The sequence below is a fragment of the Lepisosteus platostomus genome, chromosome 13 (assembly GCF_059453375.1).
Source record: "Lepisosteus platostomus isolate fLepPlt1 chromosome 13, fLepPlt1.hap1, whole genome shotgun sequence".
Taxonomy (NCBI): Eukaryota; Metazoa; Chordata; class Actinopteri; order Semionotiformes; family Lepisosteidae; genus Lepisosteus; species Lepisosteus platostomus.
Genome location: NC_142623.1, coordinates 15,235,411 through 15,259,544, shown reverse-complemented (window position 1 = coordinate 15,259,544; position 24,134 = coordinate 15,235,411). Strand labels below are relative to the sequence as shown.

Sequence of the window (24,134 nt, the reverse complement as noted above, 5' to 3'; positions counted from 1 at the left end):
AGAACAGATGTACAAACGACACAGACAGCACCCCAGGTCTGGAATTGAACGCAGAGCCCCAGCACTGAGAGAATGTTAACCTCTGCGCCCCCAGTTTGCAAAGCAAAAATATGCACAGCGCAATGCCTGACAAAACACAATGAGTTTCCAGAAGATCAGCCTCTTTCACAAATGGTTCTCTTATTCCCGCTAGTGCTCTCCTAACACCTGTATGAACATCAATCTCCCACCGCCTGCCCTAGATTTCCCTTCCCATGCTGCCCTGCGCCGCGGACCTCAGCCAGAAGGTGGACTGTGTTGACAGCAATGCAAGGCCAGCTGCTGGCAAAGGGCTTGTTTACCAAGCAGATCCCATGAGTCTGTGGTGGCGGGGGGAGTGGGAAACCTGTCAGGGAATCTGATTTCGGAAAACTGCTCCCAAGGGACCCAACCTGGTCTCCCTGCGTGTGCAAAGATGGGAAGGAAGCTTGTCTGGGAAACAGCTGTGATGTGCACTTCCAAAATCCATGGTCCTCCCTTCTCCTGTTTCCAAAAACACAGTTCTCAAAGCTGGGAACAAAACCACTTGTTGATTCTCTTTTCTGCGGACAGAATATTACAAGACACAAAATGAAGCTAAGTGAGCTGTGGATTACCAGCATCTTGGGGATCATCTTCACCTGTGACACAGGTAACACATATCTGGACATATTTCTTTCCTGGGCGGGATAGTATTTTAAACAAAGGGTTCCCACTGATCTGTCCCTCTTCTGCGTTCAAGAGAACTTGGAGGGGAAAGCTGACATCCTCCTTTTACATTGAGAACTGTTTTCTCTGAACTAGGACATTTTGAAACCATCCCACTCCAGTGTCATTGCAGTGAGATACAGCAGTTTGAGTGCGAGGATCTAGGATGACTTTGCCGTTTCCTGCTCAGGTGTTCAATACCTGAAGCCGACCCACCGTCTCCTAGCCCAGTCCTTCCTCTAGCCAGCGATCACAGTAAGTGTAGCCTCCTCCTCGGTCCTCTGTGGGGCTTTGTCCTCGCTGAGGGGTGTTGATCAGTGCAGTAAGGTTAGGGCGAAGGACCTTCTACCAGTTCTCAAACCGACAGGCTCAGAGCCCTGGGAGGCAATGCTTTCTGTTCTGTTGCTCCAAGGCTGTGGACTGATCTCCTAGCTCATAGGAGATTCATCAGTGCTCTGTACCACGAGAACGAAATCATGTGATGACTATACACTTCCTGTGTGACATCCTTGAGGTGTGATGTGTATTTGGGAGAAACCAGTTAGCTAAGGAATTGGCACCTGCTCTCTGCCTGCGCTGTGTTCATGTGAAATGGACCTGACCTGTGGCGTTTGCCATCACCTCTCTTACAGAGACAGTCAGAGAACGTGGGGAAAATGAATCTTAAAATAGTTACTAATCACAGGAGGTCATTCAGCCCATCTAGCCCATTCTGTAGATAGTAGTTAATTGATCCCAGGATCTTATCCAGCTGTATCGGCTTCAACGATTTTTTTTAAGAGCTCTGTAAAGATTCAACCTTCCTGTAAATGAGGAAGAAAACCATAATCCTTCTCTTTACCGAGGGGTATTAGATGCTTATTGTTATTCAGTGTTTTAAAATGATTTCTGAAACATCATGCATTCGTCTACAGGAGCTGTCCCAGAGTGTCCACTTGAGATCAGCCCTCAGAGAGCTGTGGTGAGATATGGGGACCCAGTGACAGCGAATTGCGCTGCAACACAGACACCCAGAGGAATGGGCTGGGAGGCTCCAGTTGGAGCTACAGGCATGAAAACAGGTGTCCAGTCTGTCACCTGGAGTGTCAGCAGTCTGACTGATTGGACTGTAGAGCCTAAGTGCTACGGAAACTTCCTTACTGAGCCCAAGCAGTGCAGGAAGAATCTCAACATCATTCTGTACAGTGAGTAGTCTTTTATTATTGATATAAATTGGAAATATGTCTCCTCCTGTAATCAGATGCTTAGGGGAATTGCTAACAGTCTCAGAAGCAATAAATCAGTGTGTTGGTGTGGTCAGGTGAAGGATAATTCACATTATCACATGCATGAATCACAGCAACTGCATTTGTGAGGTCTTCATGTCTTTTCGTTTTTTGTAGTAAGGCACGGTGCTCGGAAATGATGCTACTATGGTTTGCTGCTGTGTAGTCGCACTGAATACTGGCCTGGTGCTTATAGATGGCCCCCTTCCACTAACAACACTAGTTTGTGACTGTAATTTTTTACTTCTGCGTGTTCTAATGGGTGATGTTGTTTTAAATAATAATAATAATAATAATAATAATAATAAACTTTATTTTATATAGCGCCTTTAAAGGTGACTTCTCAAAGCGCTTTACAGGATGACAATAACAATAAATAAGAAAATTTCACAAGACAGGACACAATTATAATTACAACAATACAACAATAACAATAGAGGAGACCGTGGAAGATGGTATTAAGAAGAGCAGAGGGGTGAAGAATGGAACCAGTTAAGTAAAGGCTTTTCTGAAGAAGAAGGTTTTGAGTCTGGATTTGAAGGAGTTTAGAGAAGGTGACTCTCTAATATCCTTGGGCAAAGAGTTCCAGAGCTTGAGCTAAATGGTGAAATAGGTTCGTGGTGTTGCCTGTCTTTGCTGGCATAGATCTGCGGCACAGTTTGCAGTGCACGCTGCTCTGTTTTATGTCTGATCGTAAAAAGCCAAAATATCTCCAAATTACCTAAGTTGAATGACCTTTTCTGTCAACGATGTCATCTTCCTTCAAGCCAGTCGTTGGCAGCACTACATTTCTCCACTCTAACTACAATCCTGTCAGCCACCACCGTGTGGGTAAACAACACCACGTTAGCAGCCCGGTCTGCAACATGCACGCGCACTCGTGCAGTATTTTGTGCGCATGCGCATATCATGCACAAAGCATAAACATATATATTGAACATTTATCGAACTTTTGTTAAAATTATATAGAGGAAAATTATATCGCGATAATTATCGTTATCGAATTATCGCCCAGCATTATCTACAATCCTCCATTCTGAATGCACTTCTTCATCCAGAAGCAGAACATAAGATGGGTCTCAGACAGGAGGAAGTCACTGAGCCCATGTTGGTCAGATTGGCGAAAGTCAGAAGACTTTTGATTCAGCAGTGCAGCCCTTCTGTGAGAACACTGCACGCCCTGTCATGTGTGTTCCGGGCACCAGTGGTGAATTGCACAAGTCCAGAAGGCTGGCCTCCTGGCTACTGGGTGTCCTGGTTGAGCCCTGTTGTGAGAGCCACTGTCCCAGTGAAGGTATGGTGGAAAGCACTGAGTTCAGAAAAGGTTCGTTTTAAATGCATATAAATGAACTTTGAACATGTGAGGAAGGGTTGATTCCGAAATGATGGCATATCCATCCATCTTCAAGAACCATATGATCATGAGTAGGGTGGTGGTGAATGAAAGCCTGGATACACCCAGAATGGGATGCCAGACCATTATAGAGCATGCATACATAAGGGACAATTTAGAGATTAACTTAAGCATCATGTCTTTGGACTGTGGGAGGAAAATGGAAAAACACACATGGACACAGGGAAGAAATCAACAGAGGTGGTGACCCTTACTGGACTCAAGAACTGTGAGGTAGCAATGCTTCATGCTGTGTCACTGTTATGCCTTGTCCATCCATCCATTTTTTTAACCACTTTATCCAGTACAGGGCTTCAGGGGAGCTGTAGCTTATTCTGACAAGCAACAGGTGCAAGGTGGGATACGCCTATGAGAGGACGCCAATCCATCACAGGGCACACATACACAAAAACACAGACACGGACTCCCACCACAAAGGAAAGTTACATCTCCAGATTTAGATATCCCCTGCCACTGACATAAAATGCAAAACAAACTTTAAATTTAAGCTTGATTCCTGGAAATAGCAACAAGACAAGGGATTGCTAAGGTAACTGCTGCAGTGGTACAAGCAGAAGATGAGCAACTTTTATAAAATGTGAATAAATGTAAAACAGTTGAGTCCTTAAAAAAAGAGAAACCTTTCAGCTTTGTTGTCTTCACAGAGTACCCAGACAGTGTTTCTATCATCTCTGACAGCCCAGTGGTCCAGATGGTGGAGGGGAGACAGTACCAGCTGCAGTGTGAGGTCCAGAACATCGCTCCTGTTCAGTACCTCACTGTGAACTGGTACAGAGGACAGACACTGATTCACAGTCAGACCTTTTCTCACAACACTACTAGAACACCTGTGAATGTGTCTGTGAGACACCTGTTCACCCCTGACAGAGCTGACAATGGACAGCAGCTCACCTGTGAGGCAGAGCTCAACCTGGGCCCGGAAGGACCACAGCCCCCTCCTGCAAAGAGGGCAGAACCCTTGAGGGGTATTGGACTGTGTGAGTTTCTACAACATTAACTTGGTTATTTTGCAGAACAATGCAAACTATTCTTTTTGATCAGTCTGTAGAACAGAAATCCCATTGTTGTGGTGTGAGCATATTTGATTTCACCCTACAGACCATCAGTAAACAGACTATTTGTTCATATTCTGTTACGGCGGTGAATATCCAGAACTATATCATAATTGCATTGCATGCTGTCCAAGGCTCAGAAACCTGAAAGTGGAGGTGGAGTTCCTGTCTGCATGAGTTCATCTCAGCTCGTGCATACCTTGAACATACACAGGACACATACTTGTTAGGTCCTTTCTAAGAAGACAATACCAGCACTGAGCCCGCTTCTGTACTTTTCAGCTGTTTATTTCAACTTCTGAACCACAGGCTGTTATCTTAATAAGTGTAGTTAATTTGATCGTTAACTGCTGGAACTGTTGTTGCCTTTTACTGTGATAGAGGCTTCAATGTCAGTGTTGATAAAATGCAAACTGGTCTTAATTAAGAATATCAGCCAGTCCTCTTTCTTATGACAGGCTTAAATTTTACAGCCCAGCTATAATGACAGTCACATTAAGAATGACATAGTTTCTATAATCACTTTAATAATAATAATTATTAATAATTGCTTACACTTATATAGTGCTTTTTCTGGACACTCCACTCCAAGCCCTTTACAAGTAATGGGGACTCCCCTCCACCACCACCAATGTGCAGCATCCACCTGGATGATAGTATTACACTAATTGTATTATTTGAAGACAGTTTACTGCAGTTCATTATAGATGACTCTAAAACTAAAAACTTTCATCATTGCTGCAAACAATTATAAATGTATTTTTATAATGGTGTGTGTATTGAAAACCTGTTCCTCTTTCCATTGTGGTGACAAGTCTGTAAATCACACACATGTACCGGAATGTATTGTCTCTGTTGAATTCAATATTGCGTTCTCTTTAAATCATTTTGTATTTACATATTTTGACAGCTCAAAACTCTGATGTGTCTGACCTGGGAAAAATGATCCAGGGATTGCCAGATGTGAATGTTGCCATAGCAGCGGCCCTGGAGAAAATGAATCGCATCCTGTTTCTGGAGGAGAAGAAGATCAAGTTAGAGATTGAAAAACTTGAATTAGAAAAAAGAAAATTGCTCCTGGAAATAGCCAAATTGTCAGAGCGCTGAACTTCTCAGCCATAGCCAAAAACCTGTGCTTTTTTGTACCCCCAAAAATACAGCTTGAATTACAATATTCTGCCTCTCATATTGAAGCACGCAGACAGTGTCTCTGGCAGCTATAGAGTAGAGATTATTACAAGATGAAACCATTTATATCCTAAAGCAGTGGCTCTTAACATTGACCTCAGCCTGCACCCTGCTGGTTGCACTCTGGTCCTCAAAATCTGTTCTCGCAGAGAAGGTAGTCAGTTCTTTAAACCTGAGGTAGCTATAGAATGAAAAGGGCAGAATGTTATATTCTGTTGATTTCACAGTAAAATTAAGAATACATGGTAAAAAACACAATTTTGATGTTTACCTTAAAATACAAAGGTTTGATGAAACAAAGCGGTTGTACTTACTGTACATGTCTGTGCTTAATTTGTTTTTGATGATTTACCTTCGAAAAAACCCAGGCGTGTCTTGTACCCCCAGAAAGGGCATCTCATCCCCCCAGGGAATGTGTGCACCCCAGGTTAAGAACCACTGTTCTAATGTGGTAATATCAAGTTAAAAATATGTGATACTAGCTGTACAACCTATTTAACAAATGTATGCAAAATCGCAAAAAATGTTATTAAACAAGAAAGCAAAATATATCTTTGATATTTCAAAATTCTGTAGTCACATAATACAAATAAATAGGGTTAAAATCATAAATTACTGGGATGTATTTTTCTTTACTGGGATGTCATTACTGGGATGTATTTTAGACCAGGACTGCTCCTGAAGGGTCGGTGTGTCTGCAGGTGTTTCATGTCTTTTAATAACATTTAATTTGTACACTATATTGACATTTTCTTAAATTACCCCCCTGGGGATGAATAAAGCATTTGAATTGAATTAAAGCAACACCACCCGAGAAGCTGGGTGAAACTGTTAAACTGGACCAGTTAAGCTGACTGACTTAGTTAAGAGCTGAGCTGGGATGAAAACCTGCAGTCCAGGGTTGGAGACCCCTGGTTCAGATAGTACTTGTGTATCTGTGGCTTATATACATGTATGTTTATACCAAAATTAGATTGCTGATTGATTTATCTGTAGAGTTTTAACTTTGTCAATAGAAGAACAGCTTCCACTGGTTTCTAAGATACATCATTGCCATGCCAGCCATGTTTGGGACTGAGAAGACAGACACACAGTTTTGTTATTTCTTGATACTGTCATGCTAGAGTGCTAGAGTGCAAGCTAATGTTACCACAGCAGCCAGCGACGCCTCTAACTCACCTGACAGTCAGCCAGTTGCCGTGGTTACACGGTTGGACAGGAAGCCTGTTCAACCTGTGCCAAATAACTTCTACTCCCATCTCAGGTGGAGCAGGTTATTTAAGTCCTGCCTAGATAGCACTCTAGACACTAAGCCAGTTTGTGTTTCAAATTGGCATTCCCTCCTTGTGGCTCCCCCTGGACTCTGACCCTGCTTCATTTTGACCTTGTCTCTTGGATTTTTCCTTTTATTTCTGAACTGTGAAACACTTGGCTTTGAACCTCGCTTGCTTGTTAGACCCCCCTCTAGGATGTGCCTTATGTGCTGTGTCTCCGTGTCTCCTGGCTTTGACCCTTGCTTGTTTCCTGACTGTGAATCTGGGCTGCGTTTTGCTTGCCTCATACCTCACTAGCCTGTGCCTGCTCAGTCGCCTATTCCTCCAAAGACTTGGGCTCTTCTCGTGACCAGCTACGAGCAGCGGCGTTACATATCCTACTTCTGCAGGGACAAGGCTTTTCATTTCATAACCAAAGGCTACGACCGGACAAGGTGGCTGCTGGGTGTCACATGGGTGGGGCTGCACTTCAGTGGTGGATAAACTGGGTCACCTCCTACATACACAGAGCTTAGAGATCATGTGGGATGGAAATCACTACATAAATGCAAGAAATTATTTGTATGAAGTTACTTCATGATAATTCTAATGAACATTTTCACCAGTATGAATAGTCATTATGTCACTGAAATCATGACATTTTCACACTGCAGGTTCTAGCACCTGAAAATAAGTTTATGTATTTTTGCCATTTTTGCTGATTCTAAGGGCACCTGTCTGCTAGACTCCTTTCCCACTCTGTGGAGGGCCAGTGTATTTCCGTTTGTATTTGAAAGCAAAGTGAGCAAAACATGTCATGAGCAAACTCTCTGAACATTGAAAAGATACTGAGCAGGTAGTGTGGTCCCATGATTTACATTTTACATGATAGCACTCTGTAATCACAGCCCTAAGCCAGTCAATCCATGGTCTGATCTGAACCACAGACCCCAGCAGGCTGATCCACAGCCCGTTCTGAACCACAGGCCCCAGCAGGCTGACCCACGGCCCGATCTGGATCACAGAGCCCAGAGGGCTGACCCACGGACCAATCTGAACCACAGCTCCTAGCGGGTCGATCTGCAGGCTGATCTAGAGTGGGGCCAATCTGCAGGCCAATTTGGACCACAGCCACCAGCCGTCTGATCCTTGGACTGATCTGGACCAGAACCTCCAGTGGGCTGATCCACTGGCCGATCTGGATCACAGCCCCAGCGGGTCAATCTGAGCCATGGTCCCCAACAGGCTGATGGGGACCCCAGCCCCCCAGGCTGCTGATCTGTGCGCAGATCTGGACCACAGCCCCCAGCCTGTTTATTTGCAGGCTGATCTCCCTCTAAGTGACTCTCTTCTCCAGTTTTTGCAGCTGCAGGGTGTGTCAGGAATGTGGCCGATATTACATGGCAGTGCAAGGTCAGCCACTGTAAACTAACAGTGCGAGGTTTTCCATATGGGCTGCTGGTCCTTCTCCAAAGCCACTCCAGTGGGAAATCAGTCCAGAGCATCTCTTGTCGTACATGTTACAGAAAGGAAGGAAGGGTGGACTCTACTTTCCCAAAAACACTTCTACTCAACTCCAGCTTGAAAGAGCGGTGTGAAGCAATTTGTTTTGTCAGCTTTGTCGCTGCTGGACACAGAGTAGCTGGTGGAAGGAAGACTAGGGACTCTCTGATCTCTGAGAAAAGGGACATTTTAGGAGAAACAGCATGAGGCTGAGTGGTGTGTGGCTGACCTGTGTCCTCACGCCCTGTTTCTTCTGTGACCTGGGTAAGTAGTTTTTCTCTGGTTGGGATTTCTGGGTTTGAAGATCTTTTCAAGTGGGTCCACTGGTAGTGTATGTAGTTGAATTAAACACAACAGAATCAATATCTTTGTGTCGTGCAATGTCTTTATTTTAGTTGTGATTCATTGAAAAAGCCCTGTGCTTCTGTATTTGTTCATTGCTGTTCTTGTCCAGGAGCTGGTGCCGATTGTGGGTTGATGCTCTCTCCTCCCGAGGTGTTTGTGGGTCCTGGAGATTCGGTAAAAGTTAATTGTACGTCGCGACGGAAACCTCTGTTTCTGTCCTGGGACTCTACTGTCTCTCCCCGGTCCCCAGAGCCTGGTGTACAGTTTATGGTCTGGAATGTCACTAATCTGATCAATGTAGAGAATCTTCATGTATTGTGTGTTGCCAACTTCACCAATGCACCCCTGGACTGTAAAAAGAAACTGGAAATCCACATCAAGTCTTGTAAGTATCTGCTGTTTCAGTTCTGGGCTACAAATAAGTAGGGAATTTGTATATGAGCTGATAAAAGTTTTACATACTTTTCTAATTATACCTCCCTGAGTCATCAGTGGTCAATCAATATAATACAGAATAATGTTTAGGCTCTGTATTGACACCGGAAAGTTTAAAGGCTGTGTACGTACCCATTAAAGAGTGCACTTCTGTTTTTATATACTCCCAGCTCTTGAGCGCAGTTAGCAATGCCTGGAGGACTGATGGCTTTTAGTGACAATGCTGTATGCTAACACGTACGTGTTCAGTATACCCTGTCCAGCTGACAGGTGTTCAGTGGTCAGTATAAATGTGTAGAGGACAGGTACACAGTGGTCAGTAAATACCCCTTCTAGCTGATAGATGTCCAGAGGTAGTGTACCCTGTCTAGCTGATGGATACGCACTAGTCAGTATACTGGTTATACTGGTTAGATACCCTTGTTAATTTTTAGAAATGGGTGTATGAGATCCTCTGATCACAGAGGCCGAACGGCCTCCTGTCTTTTGTAACTTCTATTCTTCTAGCTGTCTGGAGCAGCCTTACAAGGCGGCAGGGGAGCCCTCCAGAAGGAGTGTAATTACAATAGAGTCGCCGCTAGAGGTCACTTGGGAGACAGCTTCAAAATCCTTGATTATAGTCACCTGTGTATCATTAAGTTAATGCTTGTGTTATTCTTAAAATCTTTTGGCATGCAGAGTTTTCACATGGAGTTAAATGCCAGGATTCCTGTATACAAGGGTGTGTCACTGGAGAAAGTTGAGTGTGGGGTTTTTGTTCCGATATATCCTGCTGTGTTGTGTGACGTTTGTATGTAAGAAGAGGTCAGTTTTGTTTGTGGTTTAATTTGTGGATAGGGTGTGAAGGAGTAAAAGATGTTCTTTCATTCTTTTAGTTCTGTTAATTTATATTGGCTTTGGAAGTGTTTCATGTGCGAAGGCCTGTCAGCTAGCACAGGGAAGGCCCTTAAACAACAATTTGTCAAAAGAAAAGCTTTTCTAAATTTTTTTTAGTGATTTTGTTTTTCTCTTCCAGCTTATTGTTTGATCCTCAAACAATACAGCTATATAAGCTGCATACGAAAAGACAAATTCCTAATACAAGAAATTGTATATGGCCAATAAAGTGATCTTATCATATACCAGTGCAGTAACAGTGTCAGCAGCCTGCAATTATAGGCGCCACCTGGTGGACAGGAATTGGACAACAAGATCCAAAATGGATTCAAAGCAGCCCAACCTAATACAGTATCCATGCCCCCCAGTTACTACAGGTACAGAGAGTACATAGGCTCCTCCTTGCTTCACTGAATCTTTCTCCTTTTTTACAGCATCGACAACGACCAGCCCCCGAGACAACAATCGGAGCCCAGGTAAAACATTCAAACTCTTTTAACTTTAAACAGACCCATTTTCCTGGCAAAGAATGGAAATCGTGGCTTGTCGACACTAGGAAAGAGAGAAGAGCTGGGATTAGGGAAAAGGGTGCAGAAAAAGCCTGGTTCTGTCGGCCCAAACAGGGAAGAATAATCTCCAGTCTCACAGGTATATTAAAAAAATACAAATCTGCACCCTCAGCTACCGACTTCAGGTCTCAGGGTTCAGGTCTGCCTCGGAAGCAAAATAACGAGGGATGTTCTGCGATTTCCCACAGTTCACCTGTCCCTCTGTCTGAAGATTAATCTTTCAGAAATTACTTTAACACATATCCAGATATAGCCTCAAAGTCATCCACTGCAGGAGTGACTTGCTCACAGAAATTAAACAGGTTGAATTAGGCAAACTTTGACTTCTGTAAAATCTTAGAAAGATGGTGTATACCGTATATTAATACCTTTAGCTGTGATTGAGGTAGGGAGACAGGACTTATTCAGTTTATGGAATGGTCTTAGTCACAGCTCCTGAATGATCTCGGTGAATCACACATAAAAGATGTCCCATGTGTCTTTGTGCAGAAAGAGGTAAACTAACAGCAACATAAAGTACCTTCCTGCTCCCTTTAACTTCTCATCTTCTGCGCTGCTGAAGAACATTTGTAGCCAAGTCTGTTAAGCTGCTGGACATTCATCTTACCCCCAGCATTTGTGTAAAATGTCCAGTGTGAACTCCTGCCATGGACGCTCTTCTCCGGAGTAGACCTACTGTATTTGTATTGTTCCTGCAAGGTCCTGTACAGGTTTTTTTAACCCACCTTTTGTTGTTGTGACATTGAAAAAGGTCCGCGTGCTCTCTGTGCTTTCCCTTATACTGGTCCTTCCCACACTCTATAAAGCTCTGCATGTTCTCTTCTGTACTTGGCATTTTCTACGTGCTAATTTCCGATTGTATGAATTGCGCCTGTCTCTCTTGCACTGCGTTTTCAACGTGTATTGAAAGGGTGAAACCTAATCCATTTCCCTTAAACTCTCATTCCCTTTTCCACAATCCTAAAGCCTTCCGTTTTCTTCACGCCATCTAATTCTGCCAGATTCTGCCCGTCCCATTTTGAAATGGACCTACAGTATCTATCCTGATGGGCTCCCAGCTACCAGTGCGTTTCTCCTTCTGTCCTGGACCCTAGTCTTACAGTCCAGGTGCAGGTAGACACCTCCTGTCTTCCTCTGCTGAGGACTAGAGGGTGTTTAAACACCCCTGGAACCCTGTGGCCACTGCGATGATTCTCCTGGCATGAGATGACAGCTCTTTCTCTTTGCTGTGAGCCCAGCCCTAGGAGTTTAAAACTGACCCAGCAGCAGCCTCAGCCTGGGGAAGCCGAGATTTCTTTCGCGTGAAGAAGCCAGGTGTCCGTTCTCAGGGTGCGCCTCAACGCGTGTTAATGGCCTGGTGTGATTTTGTTTCCTATTAGATTGCGGACCTGGGAAGACCAGCGGGATTGTAGTGGGATTTGTGCTGGTGGCGTTGCTCTTGGGTTATTAAATGGAGGGAACTCCCAGGAGCCACACGCAGCATCCCGGCTCACACTGCACAGAGCCCCCAGGTGTGCCAGAGGCTACGGACGTGCGCAGACAGCTTTGAAGAAGGACTGGCAGAATTTAAAAATGGGATTTGGAAGAGGGACAAGCCCAACATCATAACACTTGCTTCTGCTCAACTAAAAATAAACAGTAGCCACCTAACACACTCCCAGAAATCCCTGTATTCTCATGTCTAATTGCTATATGTAAAGTGAGATTCACTATGGTCCGGAAACTTGCTACAGTCCTTCCTTTAAAATTGATTATTGGTGCCTTTCTGCATTCTGTAGTTAATTAAATACATTAGTGCATTGCAGCTTATTTTCTATGATCGATATATATTCTTATTACCTGTAGTCATAGTCCATCAGTATCGTAAGGCACTCCTCAGGGTGAGAACCTTTCTGTGAATGATGTGTACATATTGTTTTCCTCATTAGAGCTTCAGTATAGCACTACACATTTTTGCATAAATTAGCATGCTTTGCGTATGTAATAGGGACAAATTAACCCATGCCTTATTTCCAAAATGCATTCTATTGTACATCATGCGCATAAGTAGTGTTTTATTACAGCAAATGATACATTTAATAGCCTTATGCATGGTTAAGCTACATCTTGTTGCTTAAAGGGGAATTGTAGTCCCAATTTCTCAGACAGGTAATCAAATGTCCGCAACAAAATTAATTAATTGATGGTATTGCAAAATTTTACAAACTCTAAATTAAGCACAAAATCGTGAACTTTGTGAAAGTACTAAATGTCGCCATGTTGTCACAGACCGCTGGTTTCGCCAGGGACGAAAGCAAGAGTTCACATGAACTGCGATGTGATGCGGCCCTTCCTGCTCACTAGTCACTAATCATTAGTGTAATGTGATGTACGAGCGAGTAAGTTAACAAGTAGTATTTGTTGGAAAAACTGTCTCGAAGTCGAGAGATATTTCTAGTGGATTAAAAGAGATGGATTCACAAGCCTGCTTCTCTACAATGTAATAGGGCTGTTTCACGTCACCCTCGGTTCTGTTGCCTCGTTCTGAATCACAGACTATGATGGATGTACGGTATAGCACCGTGCATAACTAGAAATTTAGTCTCTTTTCTGCTGTGCACAGTAACGTGTAAAACCTCCAATTTACATTTTACTTTCATTGTGGTGTGAAAATGCATTCAGCAATGCTCATTGTCTCTAACCCTGAAATGTGAAAAGCACTGCTGTTCCCCTTTATGAGCCTTTCGTGAGGCCCTAGGTGTCTTCTCTTTCCATAATCACATCATAGTATCAGGCATTTGGCTTTTGTTTTCTATTGAATTGCACTTATGTCTTACATCTCTAATTAAAATAATTAAAAAATGATTTGGTTTCTGTTTAATCTTTTCAAAACTGAGGACACAATTCCTGATTGAAAGGCCGGAAGCATTCTCCATCACACCATCCTATCCGTATGGATCGCTTTCTATACTTTTATTTTTGATTCCAAAGTTCCCACCCCACATGACTTCTCCCTTCTCAGGGCATCAGTTTGTTAGTGAGGAAGAATTTGAGCATTTACCTCTCATTAAGTGTATAATATAGTGACTATTTGCCTTTGCTCATATGCCTTTTTGCTTAGCAACATTATAAAAGGATGATTCAAGCATATTATTTGACTTTTTGATATTCCTGCTACAACAGGAACAACTGCACAGTGCTGTCTGCAGATCAACAATGTTGATCTGCGCTGGTTAGGTCCCCAGGGATCCCTCGTGCAGTGAGTGAGATCTTTTCCTCAGACACACCCAGTGTAAGGGGTAGTGGCTTCACTCTATAACAGTGAAACGGGGTGCCTAGATCCTTTTGGTATCTACTGGACACGTATTGAACCCCAAGCCTCTACAGTGTCAGGTCGCCCAACAGGTAGGTGAGATCCCTGTTCTTACTGTTCTGTACTGAGCTGTAACTCACTCAGAGCCTTCAGAGCAAGGGGCCAGACTGTTAGTTAATACAGACTGTAACTCACAGAAGCATAAGAAACCACGAGAGAGTTTGTGTTTCTTTTAGCTTGTGGAGACATAACCAAGTATACTGCTAAAAGTAAACTATTTTAAAGCTCCTAAACTGTCAAGGGAAACCAATGTTACTTCTTGATTTTATTGATCTTTCAGTCCTTTAAAGAAAGGCTTTTCAACAACGGTATCAGAATGGAACAATGACATTACTTGTTTTAGTACAAGCCTACATGAAAGAATCAGGCAATCTCTGTTTTTTTAATTTCAGTTTTCTATATTACATAACATATGCACAGTAACAGAGAATGGTATTCAGGCAGTTAAAATCTGAGTATAAAAAGTTTTCTATTAATTAAAAGTGTGTTTTTTATAACTAATAGTATTGTTTAGAAAGAAATGAAGCACAGCAATTCAACTTTTAATGAAGTTAATGTATATACAGTACATTGTCTAAAGTATAGAAAAAACCAATAGCTTGCAAAGTGCTGGTTACTGTACATGTGCTGAATATAAAAGAAAAGAAAATTGGAAAAAAATGCATTGCAGATTTCAGAACTCAAGTTCCAGCTAACCCAATAAATTGCTTTGGAGGACTTTTTAAAACTGTCTTGGGACTCCGGAATACCTAATTCCTAATTACCTGTGGAATTGCATAGGATAAACCGAAGCCTCCTTGCTATTTCATAGCCAAAAGCAATGCAAACAAATCCAGTCCCAGGCTGAACCAAGGACTCAAGGGGGCGATTCCGAATCTCGAGATGCCGCATCATGAAACGAGCTATAAAACCATCGTTTATGACAAAGGCACGATTTGATCGGGTGAAATCAGTGGCATTCCCAGATCTCCATTGACAAGGCTCTTATTCCCAAACTCCTGTCACAGGAAATGGAAGTGAACAGGCTCGGCAGGAATGCAGGCCCGTCTACCGCTGATACACTCCGTCGGCGTTTCCATGCAGAGTGCCAGTTTAGAGGGAGAAAATGTATTACTGATTATTATCATTATTATGATAGTTGAAGCTTTTATCTAAAAATAAATGTCAAAATAACATTTTATCTAAAATCGGAGAGAAGTGTTTACTCAAGGCTGCAGTACCCTGGGACATTGGAGCTTCCAGCTCTGAATCCAGAGTCCCTGACTGCCAATCCAGGCTGATGTTTCAGGAAGGAAACAATGGGTGTTGGCCAGATGGTACGATGCAGAAAAAACAAAAGCCCCTCGTTTCGGTATTTCCTTTCCCTTCTCTGCTTTTGTGAACACAATACTCACAACTGACACTGCTGGGAGAAAGTGCTGAGTGCTCTCTTCTTTTTTTTTTTAAAAAAGGGAATATTCAGGAGAGGGAATGAGGCTGTGTGATCCATGGATTATCTGTGCACTGGGACTTCTCTGCATCCCACATCTGGGTAATGCGTAGTTTTGGAACTTTTCCATTATACATACAGGGAGAACTGTTTTATTGTCAGTAATACTGATACTTGCTTCTGGGCATTGTGCTTCAGTGTTGCTGGAGGAAATTACCTCTGTTGTTTTGCAGGAGCTGTCCCAGAGTGTCCACTTGAGATCAGCCCTCAGAGAGCTGTGGTGAGGTATGGGGACCCAGTGACAGTGAACTGCACTACAACACAGACAGCCAGAGGAATGGGCTGGGAGGCTCCAGTTGGAGCTACAGGCATGAAAACAGGTGTCCAGTCTGTCACCTGGAATGTCAGCAGTCTGACTGATTGGACTGTAGAGCCTACATGCTACGGAGACTTCGATACTGAGCCCAGGGAGTGCAGGAAGAATCTCAACATCAGTCTGTACAGTGAGTAGCCTGTTTAAATTGTTGTGAATTGAAACTGTTGCTTGTCGTCTTGAAGAATGACAGGGCTGGGATAGTTCCATGCTATCCAAAGCATGTGGCTCCTCTGTGTCAGGCTGTGGGAAAGTGAGGCTTAACCCTAACCTCATCTAAATCATATAGACGTGCAAGGATCAAACATAGATGTATGTTCTCTCCATGCATTTTTTTCCATTACTAATGCTCATGGACAATAGAATGGAGAAAGATAGATAGATTCTTTATTGATCCCGTGAGGGAAATCCACAATGGTTAATGTCGAACAGGCCTGCATTGCTTAGCAGAAATGGCAAGAGACACTGAGGAAAATCACGTTCTCTCCCTGGCCAAAATAATCCGAGTGATGATAGTTCTATCATGTGTAGCGGAGCCATTCTGCCTCAAGAGGCGGAGAGAGAAACTGCTTCACCAGCTGAATTACGGGCTGTATTTCGACAGGCCACACTGTGCAAGCCGAATGGCCTCCTCTCATTTGTAACTAATCTTTTGTCCTACTCTCCCTTGTGCATTTGGACAGAAGCATATACAGTACTAAATTCCTTTATATTATTATACATCTACAGCCCGCTGGGCAGTTCAAACTTAATCACACGATGCAGGACAGCCACAAAAGCAAGACTGGAAAAGGCAACGATATCTTTTCTGATATTTTCCACAGAGAACAGTCTGACCTACAGTATTGTAGACCACTGGCTGGGGGACGTCTGTTTGTGTTTCGCTCCACAATCACACAATAACAAAAAGGCTCCTCTATTGACCGCAACCGCAGTAATTTAACACTGCCCATGTAACCTGAAAGTTCGCCAAAGCAGGAGCTTATTCTTCACAAAAAGCAGAAATTTGAGCAACGAGAAAACTAACAGAAATGCCTTCCCAGTGTATCCAGACTCTCCTAACTGTGTCAATCAGACTATCCAGCCAGGGGAGGGAGGACAGGAACAAGAAGTGGGAGGTTCAGCGCTTGACTCCTGCCCTCTACGTGGGGAGAGGAGGGCAGACGTGTGCTGGGAGCAGAGAATGGGCAGTATTGTGGCACATGAGCACATGACATGAGTGTATCTAATAAGCTGTGTAAATTCATTTTTGGCAGAGATGCCCTGAATTGTTTTCTCATGCTTTCCCGTGGCTACTTCCAATTTTCAATGAGTGTGCTTCATGTAGCATGTTTAACACAATGCTCTCTAAGGCTATTGTGTTTCATATGTTTTTCTTCAGAGTCCCCGGACAGTGTCTCTCTCAGCTCTGACGGCCCAGTGGATCAGATGGTGGAGGGGAGACAGTACCAGCTGCAGTGTGCGGTCCAGAACATTGCTCCCGTTCAGTACCTCACTGTGAACTGGTACAGAGGACAGACACTGATTCACAGTCAGACCTTTTCTCACAACACTACTAGAACACCTGTGAATGTGTCTGTGAGACACCTGTTCACCCCTGACAGAGCTCACAGTGGACAGCAGCTCACCTGTGAGGCAGAGCTCAACCTGGGACCAGAAGGACCACAGCCCCCTCCTGCAACGAGGGCGAAACCCTTGGAGGTTACAGTGCTGTGTGAGTTTATTCATATCTTGTATTCAGTAAGGAGCCATGCTTTAGGGTGTTTATGTCAAATTATTATAGTTTAAGGGTTTTTAACATTTTTCTTGGTCAGCATCACTAACCATTCTTTCTACTGCTAAAATGTGTTCAGCATAGGTCTGAGGGAGTGACGGAGCTCTGAGAGCTTCATGAACTATGCAGAAACATCCAGTTCTTTTTAAACAGACAGTCCTAAACATTATTATAGAAGCATTCATGAATTTAGAAAATATAACTGTGCCATACTGCAGAGTGCAAATGTTAGATCTTTGCAAAATTTCTGAGCTGTATGCAGTATGAACAGCATTGTTCTTCATCGCACATGTAGTACTTCATCTACTGGTGACGTGTTTTATTCACAACACATCTATCATAGTCCATGCAAGTACACTTCATCTAGGTATAATGTTATACGGTACCTGTTATGCCGTGCTCACAAGACTTGAGCCCCATTGAGCACTGGTGGGATGATTTGCGATGTCGAAATGATGATGTTTTGCTAAACATCTAAGGCTTAGAGACCAGTGAACAGGAACATGTATGTCCCAGCTGTGTGAGAAGAACAGGACAGAGAAGATCTTCAGCAGGATGAGATGACAGGTGGAGCCTGGTGTTTCTATGGAGAGGTGGTCAAACCCTGCACTACATGCACAGCACTCTGTTGATCATTCCTTTTGATGACAGATATAAATCAGCACAATGAATTGACTTCTATCATGTCTGTCAATGAAATATCGGTGAACCCTGTTTCATCCTTTTCCTGGTAATAACATTGTGAATTTGTTGCAGTTTTAAGGGATAAGTCTCTTTTGATGCTTAAAATGGTTTCATTTCTATTGAAAAGAGGTTATATGAAGTCCAGATTTCAGTGTGACAGATAAATTGCCTTATGAATCTAAGCATTTTATTTGAATACAATTTTATTTGAAGAATTTATCAAGGCTTCAGAGATAATGTTTATACTTTATTTTTTATGCATTTGCTATAATAATTGCTGCTCTTGCTTGACTGAGGCGATGAGGTGAATCCAGGTGTAAGGTGGAGTAAGCAGGGAGTCAGATGTCAGTTGTGAGAACAGATTGAAACACAGTCCAAGCTGTGATAAGGAAACAAACAGAGTTCGTAGTCACTAAGAAAAGACCAAAGGAAAACCAGAAACATATCCAAGGCACAGGCATGGGCACAAGCACAGGCACAGGCATGGGCACAGGCACAGATACAGGCTCAGGCACAGAGACAGGCACTGGCATGGGCACGGGCAAGGACACAGGCTCTGGCACAGACACAGGCATGGACACAGGCATGGACACAAGCACGGACACAGGCATGGGCACAGGCATGGGCACGAGCTCTGGCACAAACACAGGCACGGGCATGGACACAGGCTCTGGCACAGACACGGGCACGGGCACGGGCCCAGACACAGGCATGGGCACAAGCACGGACACAGGCAGTGGCACAGGCACAGGCACGAGCACAGGCATGAGCACAGGCACGGGCACAGGCACGGGCATGAGCACAGACACAGACACGGGCACTGGCATGGGCACAGACATGGGCACAGACACGGGCACGAGCACGAGCACCGGCACAGACACGGGCATGAGCACGGACACAGACACGGGCACTGGCATGGGCACAGACATGGGCACAGACACGAGCACGAGCACCGGCACAGACACGGGCATGAGCACGGACACAGACACGGGCACTGGCATGGGCACAGACATGGGCACAGACACAGGCACGAGCACAGGCATGGGCACAGGCATGAGCACAAGCACGGGCACAGACACGGGCACAGACACGGGCACAGACACAGACATGGGCATGGGCACGGGCACAGACACGGGCACTGGCATGGGCACAGACATGGGCACAGACACGGGCACATGCACGAGCATGGGCACAGATACAGGCACGAGCACGAGCACCTGCACAGACACGGGCATGAGCACGGACACAGACACGGGCACTGGCATGGGCACAGACATGGGCACAGACACAGGCACATGCACGAGCATGGGCACAGACACAGGCACAGACATGGGCACAGGAACAGACACTGGCACAGACACGGGCAAAGGCCAAAACCAGAAAGACAACCAACAGAGCGCAGGGGAAAATCCAAAACAGATACTAAAAGTAGGGGAAGGACTGTCTAAAATTGAGCAGAGACAAGTGGGAAATCGGGTGTGAAATATCCTGTGGAAACAAAGTAAGCACTGATTTAACAGCAGACAGGTGGGACTGATTTCTTGCCACTTCGTGTTCGTGTTGTCATGGTAATTAATTGACAGGTAAAGCAGCAGAAGCGTTGGTTGCCATGGTTGTCTTATGGTAGACTGTTGTGAGTGAGTATGATGTTCACATCTTGATATCAAACAAAAAGGCTCGCTTGTTGCTGAAAATATAAAACTACTGTATTGATAGACAAAAACAATTGGTCAACTAGGAAGAAACAGAATTGGACTCTGGGCGGTGTTTAAATCTTTAGACCAAATGTAAAGTGTACTTCTGTTAGAATACTTACGTTTTTGTTCAAAGAACTACTGTCATATATGGTTTCTTTCAAAAGCCAACTCCGTCTTCAATCCACAGATAGACCTGTGATCACTTGTCCTCCCAGCGCCACTGTGAAAGAGGGTCAGATTCTTGTGCGCAGTGACCTCTGTACAGCTGTGGGCAACCCTCCCCCTGACACCCAGTGGTTGATAGAGGGGCAAGAGATTGAGCCCAATGATCCCCTGTCCAGGAAAGATATTGGACAGTTCACCTTTGAGGCTGAAAACGAATATGGAAAAGTGACACAGAATGTGATCATCACTGTGGAGTGTAAGTAATGTCTTAAGTCCAATGTATTTTTTTCTAATTAATCTGACTGATGCTTTTATCCAAATCCACTCAAAGGTTATGATTATATCTGTTTTTCTTATTGCACACAAATGTTGCAAACTCCTTAACGCAGACGTTAGACGCCTGGGTTAAGTGTCTTGCTCCAGGGTCCAGTGTTTGAACCCATAACTTTGGGGATAGTGGGGCAGGAGGTCTAGAATCTTAACCACTGCTCTAGGCTGCTGCCTGGGAGGGTTAATGTTTGTAATTTTGTGAATCATCAGTAGTACACCCACCACAGCTGCTAGGGCAACATAGAACAAGAAAAACTATTAATTAAAAAGATAATTGAGGACAGAGAGGCTGCGTGCCCTGCCACATTCTCTGCCGAGGTGAATCCTTCAAACTGCAGAATGTAAAAGGATCACTGGTCTGAAATGTCCTCTTGTAACCTGTATCCTCAACCCACAGATGGTCCTGAGATCACAGGATGTCCTACCAGCATTGCTGTGAAGGAGGGTCAGAGTCTCAAGAGCAGTGTCCCCTGTACAGCTGTGGGAAACCCTCCCCCTGACACCCAGTGGTTGATAGAGGGCCAAGAGATTGAGCCCGATGAGCCCCTGTCCAGGAGAGATATTGGACAGTTCACTTTAGAGGCTGAAAACAAATATGGAAAAGTGACACAGAATGTGAACATCACTGTGAAGTGTAAGTAATTTCTTAAGTCCAATTTATTTTTTTCTAATTAATCTGACTGATGCTTTTATCCAAATCCACTCAAAGGTTGTGATTATTGCTGTTTTTCTTATTGCACACAAATGTTGCAAATTTCTTAACGCAGACGTTAGACACCTGGGTTAAGTGTCTTGCTCCAGGGTCCAGTGTTTGAACCCATAACTTTGGGGATAGTGGGGCAGGAGGTCTAGAATCTTAACCACTGCTCTAGGCTGCTGCCTGGGAGGGTTAATGTTTGTAATTTTGTGAATCACCAATAGTACACCCAGCAAAGCTGCTAGGGCAACATAGAACAATCAAAACTATTAATTAAAAAACAAATTGAGGACAGAAAGGCTGCGTGCCCTGCCACATTCTCTGCCGAGGTGAATCCTTCAAACTGCAGAATGTAATGGATCACTGGTCTGAAATGTCCTCTTGTAACCTGCATCCTGAGATCACAGGATGTCCTACCAGCATTGCTATGAAGGAGGGTCAGAGTCTCAAGAGCAGTGTCCCCTGTACAGCTGTGGGAAACCCTCCCCCTGACACCCAGTGGTTGATAGAGGGGCAAGAGCTTGAGCCTGATGAGTCCCTGAGCAAGGGAGATACAGGACATTTCACCTTTGAGGCTGTAAACATAGAAGAGTGGTAAAGCATGGGAGCAATATTGTAAACTGTAAGTCTGCGCTTAAATTCTCAGGCACAGCATTTGTAGTTTTCAGATGTCCTCCAAAACAGTCAGGTTAGAAAGAGAAGTACTGCAGCAATGATCACGCATGCGTTGTATTTAAAATGCATTTGCTTCAATGCTGTAAAAAGTGGAGCATGTGGTGTGTGACACTCATTTACTCATCTTCTTTATTGCACATTAGTCCTCTGTGACTGACAATTTCAGACTCCTAAGACAGATAGTTTTCTGTTACTTTTCATGCAGAACTTTGTTTTATTATTTCAGTAAAGGAAACAACCCTTGACTTAGGGTTAGATGTTTTTCACAGCAGCAGAGTGGACTGTGTGCATTGTAAAACAAATGCATTTTCCAAACAGATATACTTTTCTTCAACATCAGAAATGGTGTCCATTACCATTCCTGCTGGAATTCTGGTTGTTTTTTCCAGACCAACCTGCGTTTCTACGGTCAGAAGAAACTACACAAACTGTCCCCGGTAACATAACAGTGTTGGTCTGCAGTGCTGATGGTAACCCACCCCCAAGATACAACTGGACTTATTCTACAGCTGATAATGTTGCGTTAAAGTACACAGACAGAGGGTCCACTGTCACCATCAATGGAACCTCTACCAGCAATATTGGGATATACACCTGCTTCGCTACGAATGAGGTGGGAGAAGCTCAGAAGACATTTAAGGTGGAATTTACTCCAGGAGGTTTGTCTTTAATGTTGTTCTTTTCACACGCATTCATGAATCTGAAAGAAACATGTCCACAGTGTCACAGATATAGCATCGATCACCAAAACCCCAAAGCTCCCCCCCCAAAGTTTTTCTGACTTTTTCAAGAGGTCACATTTCTTATTGTCCTGGACAGCATCTTCAGGTTGCAAGCTCCCCATAAAGACTTCAGAACCTCTCTCTTTCCCAGAAGGCAGGCCAGACTTAGGAGACTGAACTTCTTGCAACATGGAGAAGTTGACAGACTTGAGCAGGTTGTCATATTTTCTCTCCAGCACGCTCGGTCACTCTTGCAGACACACAGTGAGCCTTGCTACTCTCCAGCAAAAAGCAAAGAATCTGTTGACTTGCAAGCATCCTTCCTACCCTGCCTTCTCTCAGAACTGAAGTATAAAGTCTGCTTCTTTTTTGGATGCTTACAATCCTGGATCAGTGGTTAGCTTTCACCTGGAGCCCCTTCCCTGTCCTTTGCCTCTGGTTCTTACACTTTCAGATAAGCCTGCATTAGCCTTGATTTGCAAAGATTGTTAACAGCTCATGTCTCAAAACAAAAACAGCTGATCAGCTGCAATACTGTCCTGAGAAAGATTCAGTGACCCTGCTGTGATTTTTTTCCCCTTTGACAGGAAACATTGGGAAGAAAATCGGCATTATAATTGGAGTTGTGCTGGTGTTACTGCTCATAGGTGTCATCTATAAATTTGGGAATGCGTCATCCCTAGTAAACTGTAGGCAGTTCCACTGACACTGCACAGAGCAGCCTATGGAGGTGACCCCAGCAATTGTTAAAATGGCTTTGAAGAAAGACCGGGACCACTTCTGAGACATCTGAGCTGAGGAGACTGGCCTGACTCCATGTGCTGTCTAGTTTCCACCAGCTGACTCCAGCCTGTTGGCTGAAGCTCAGGAAGGGACTGCTGTTTGTCTACTGCAAGGGTCGAGCTAAACATTTCACTCTTATTAGAAGCACAGTGATACGGGGCAAAGAACAGCATTGGAACATGATCAGAACAAGGGTATTGAAAAATTAACTTCTTTTCCAGTTTAAATGTACCTACTGTACACTACAACTCAATAAATGTGTGAATAAATAAAATTTTGTTTTGGTCTCTTCTATACTGTATTTGGCTTAGCTCATCTAAGCAGTTGATTCCCAGTTATGTCCATATGGGAAAGAGAATTAGACAATTATGAATGTCCTGACTGGGACACGGTATGGGAGAGTACTCTCTCTTTCTCTGAAGCTTTGTACTGGAGCTAATCCACTTTAATTTTGCACGCAGAATATTGTTTAATTACAGCTAATGAATCCATTGCATGTGACCCTGATATCCTTAGATCTCTCTTGGCCGAATTCTTTCACAGAGATTGCTCTTACGCCAGGAAGAATTGCTGGGTTCCAGCTTTAAAGGGCACGTGCAGTACCAGGACTGTGCTGCCAGACACTTTTCTCTAAAACTCGTGAAACATGTAAAAAACTCCTTCCATTAACCAACTTTGGCAACAAGGGAGTGACCAGAAGGAGGCTATGGACTCCAGAATGGAGGGTTGTGGGTTCACACCCAGGGTGGGGACAGTGCTACTGTGCCCCTGCGCAGTGTGCTGAACCCAGGCTGTACCCAAATGCATACACTGGTGCCAACATTCTA

The 24,134-nt window shown here is 44.0% G+C and overlaps 1 protein-coding gene and 1 long non-coding RNA gene across 7 annotated transcripts; both read left to right on the top strand.

Annotated features, from left to right (window-relative positions):
• Positions 1-441: 441 nt before the first annotated feature.
• On the top strand, positions 442-23,581 carry LOC148650047 (intercellular adhesion molecule 5-like). Of its 6 annotated transcripts, XM_088603423.1 has the most exons (10): positions 8,316-8,665; positions 8,856-9,131; positions 10,492-10,533; positions 15,430-15,509; positions 15,641-15,910; positions 17,162-17,494; positions 20,123-20,356; positions 20,828-21,064; positions 22,192-22,461; positions 23,112-23,581. In XM_088603423.1, the coding sequence occupies exons 4-10, from the start codon at positions 15,449-15,451 to the stop codon at positions 23,228-23,230; spliced, it is 1,524 nt and encodes a 507-aa protein (XP_088459549.1). In that variant the 5' UTR covers positions 8,316-8,665; positions 8,856-9,131; positions 10,492-10,533; positions 15,430-15,448; the 3' UTR covers positions 23,231-23,581. The 6 variants fall into 6 exon arrangements, with proteins under 6 accessions (XP_088459552.1, XP_088459549.1, XP_088459551.1 ...); XM_088603425.1 differs by lacking the exon at positions 8,856-9,131; XM_088603422.1 differs by lacking the exons at positions 8,316-8,665; positions 8,856-9,131; positions 10,492-10,533 and adding an exon at positions 13,881-14,010.
• LOC148650048 (uncharacterized) lies at positions 1,788-5,507 on the top strand. Its single transcript, XR_015926006.1, has 2 exons — positions 1,788-1,910; positions 5,368-5,507. It is a non-coding gene; the product is annotated as an uncharacterized LOC148650048 (long non-coding RNA).
• Positions 23,582-24,134: the final 553 nt, after the last annotated feature.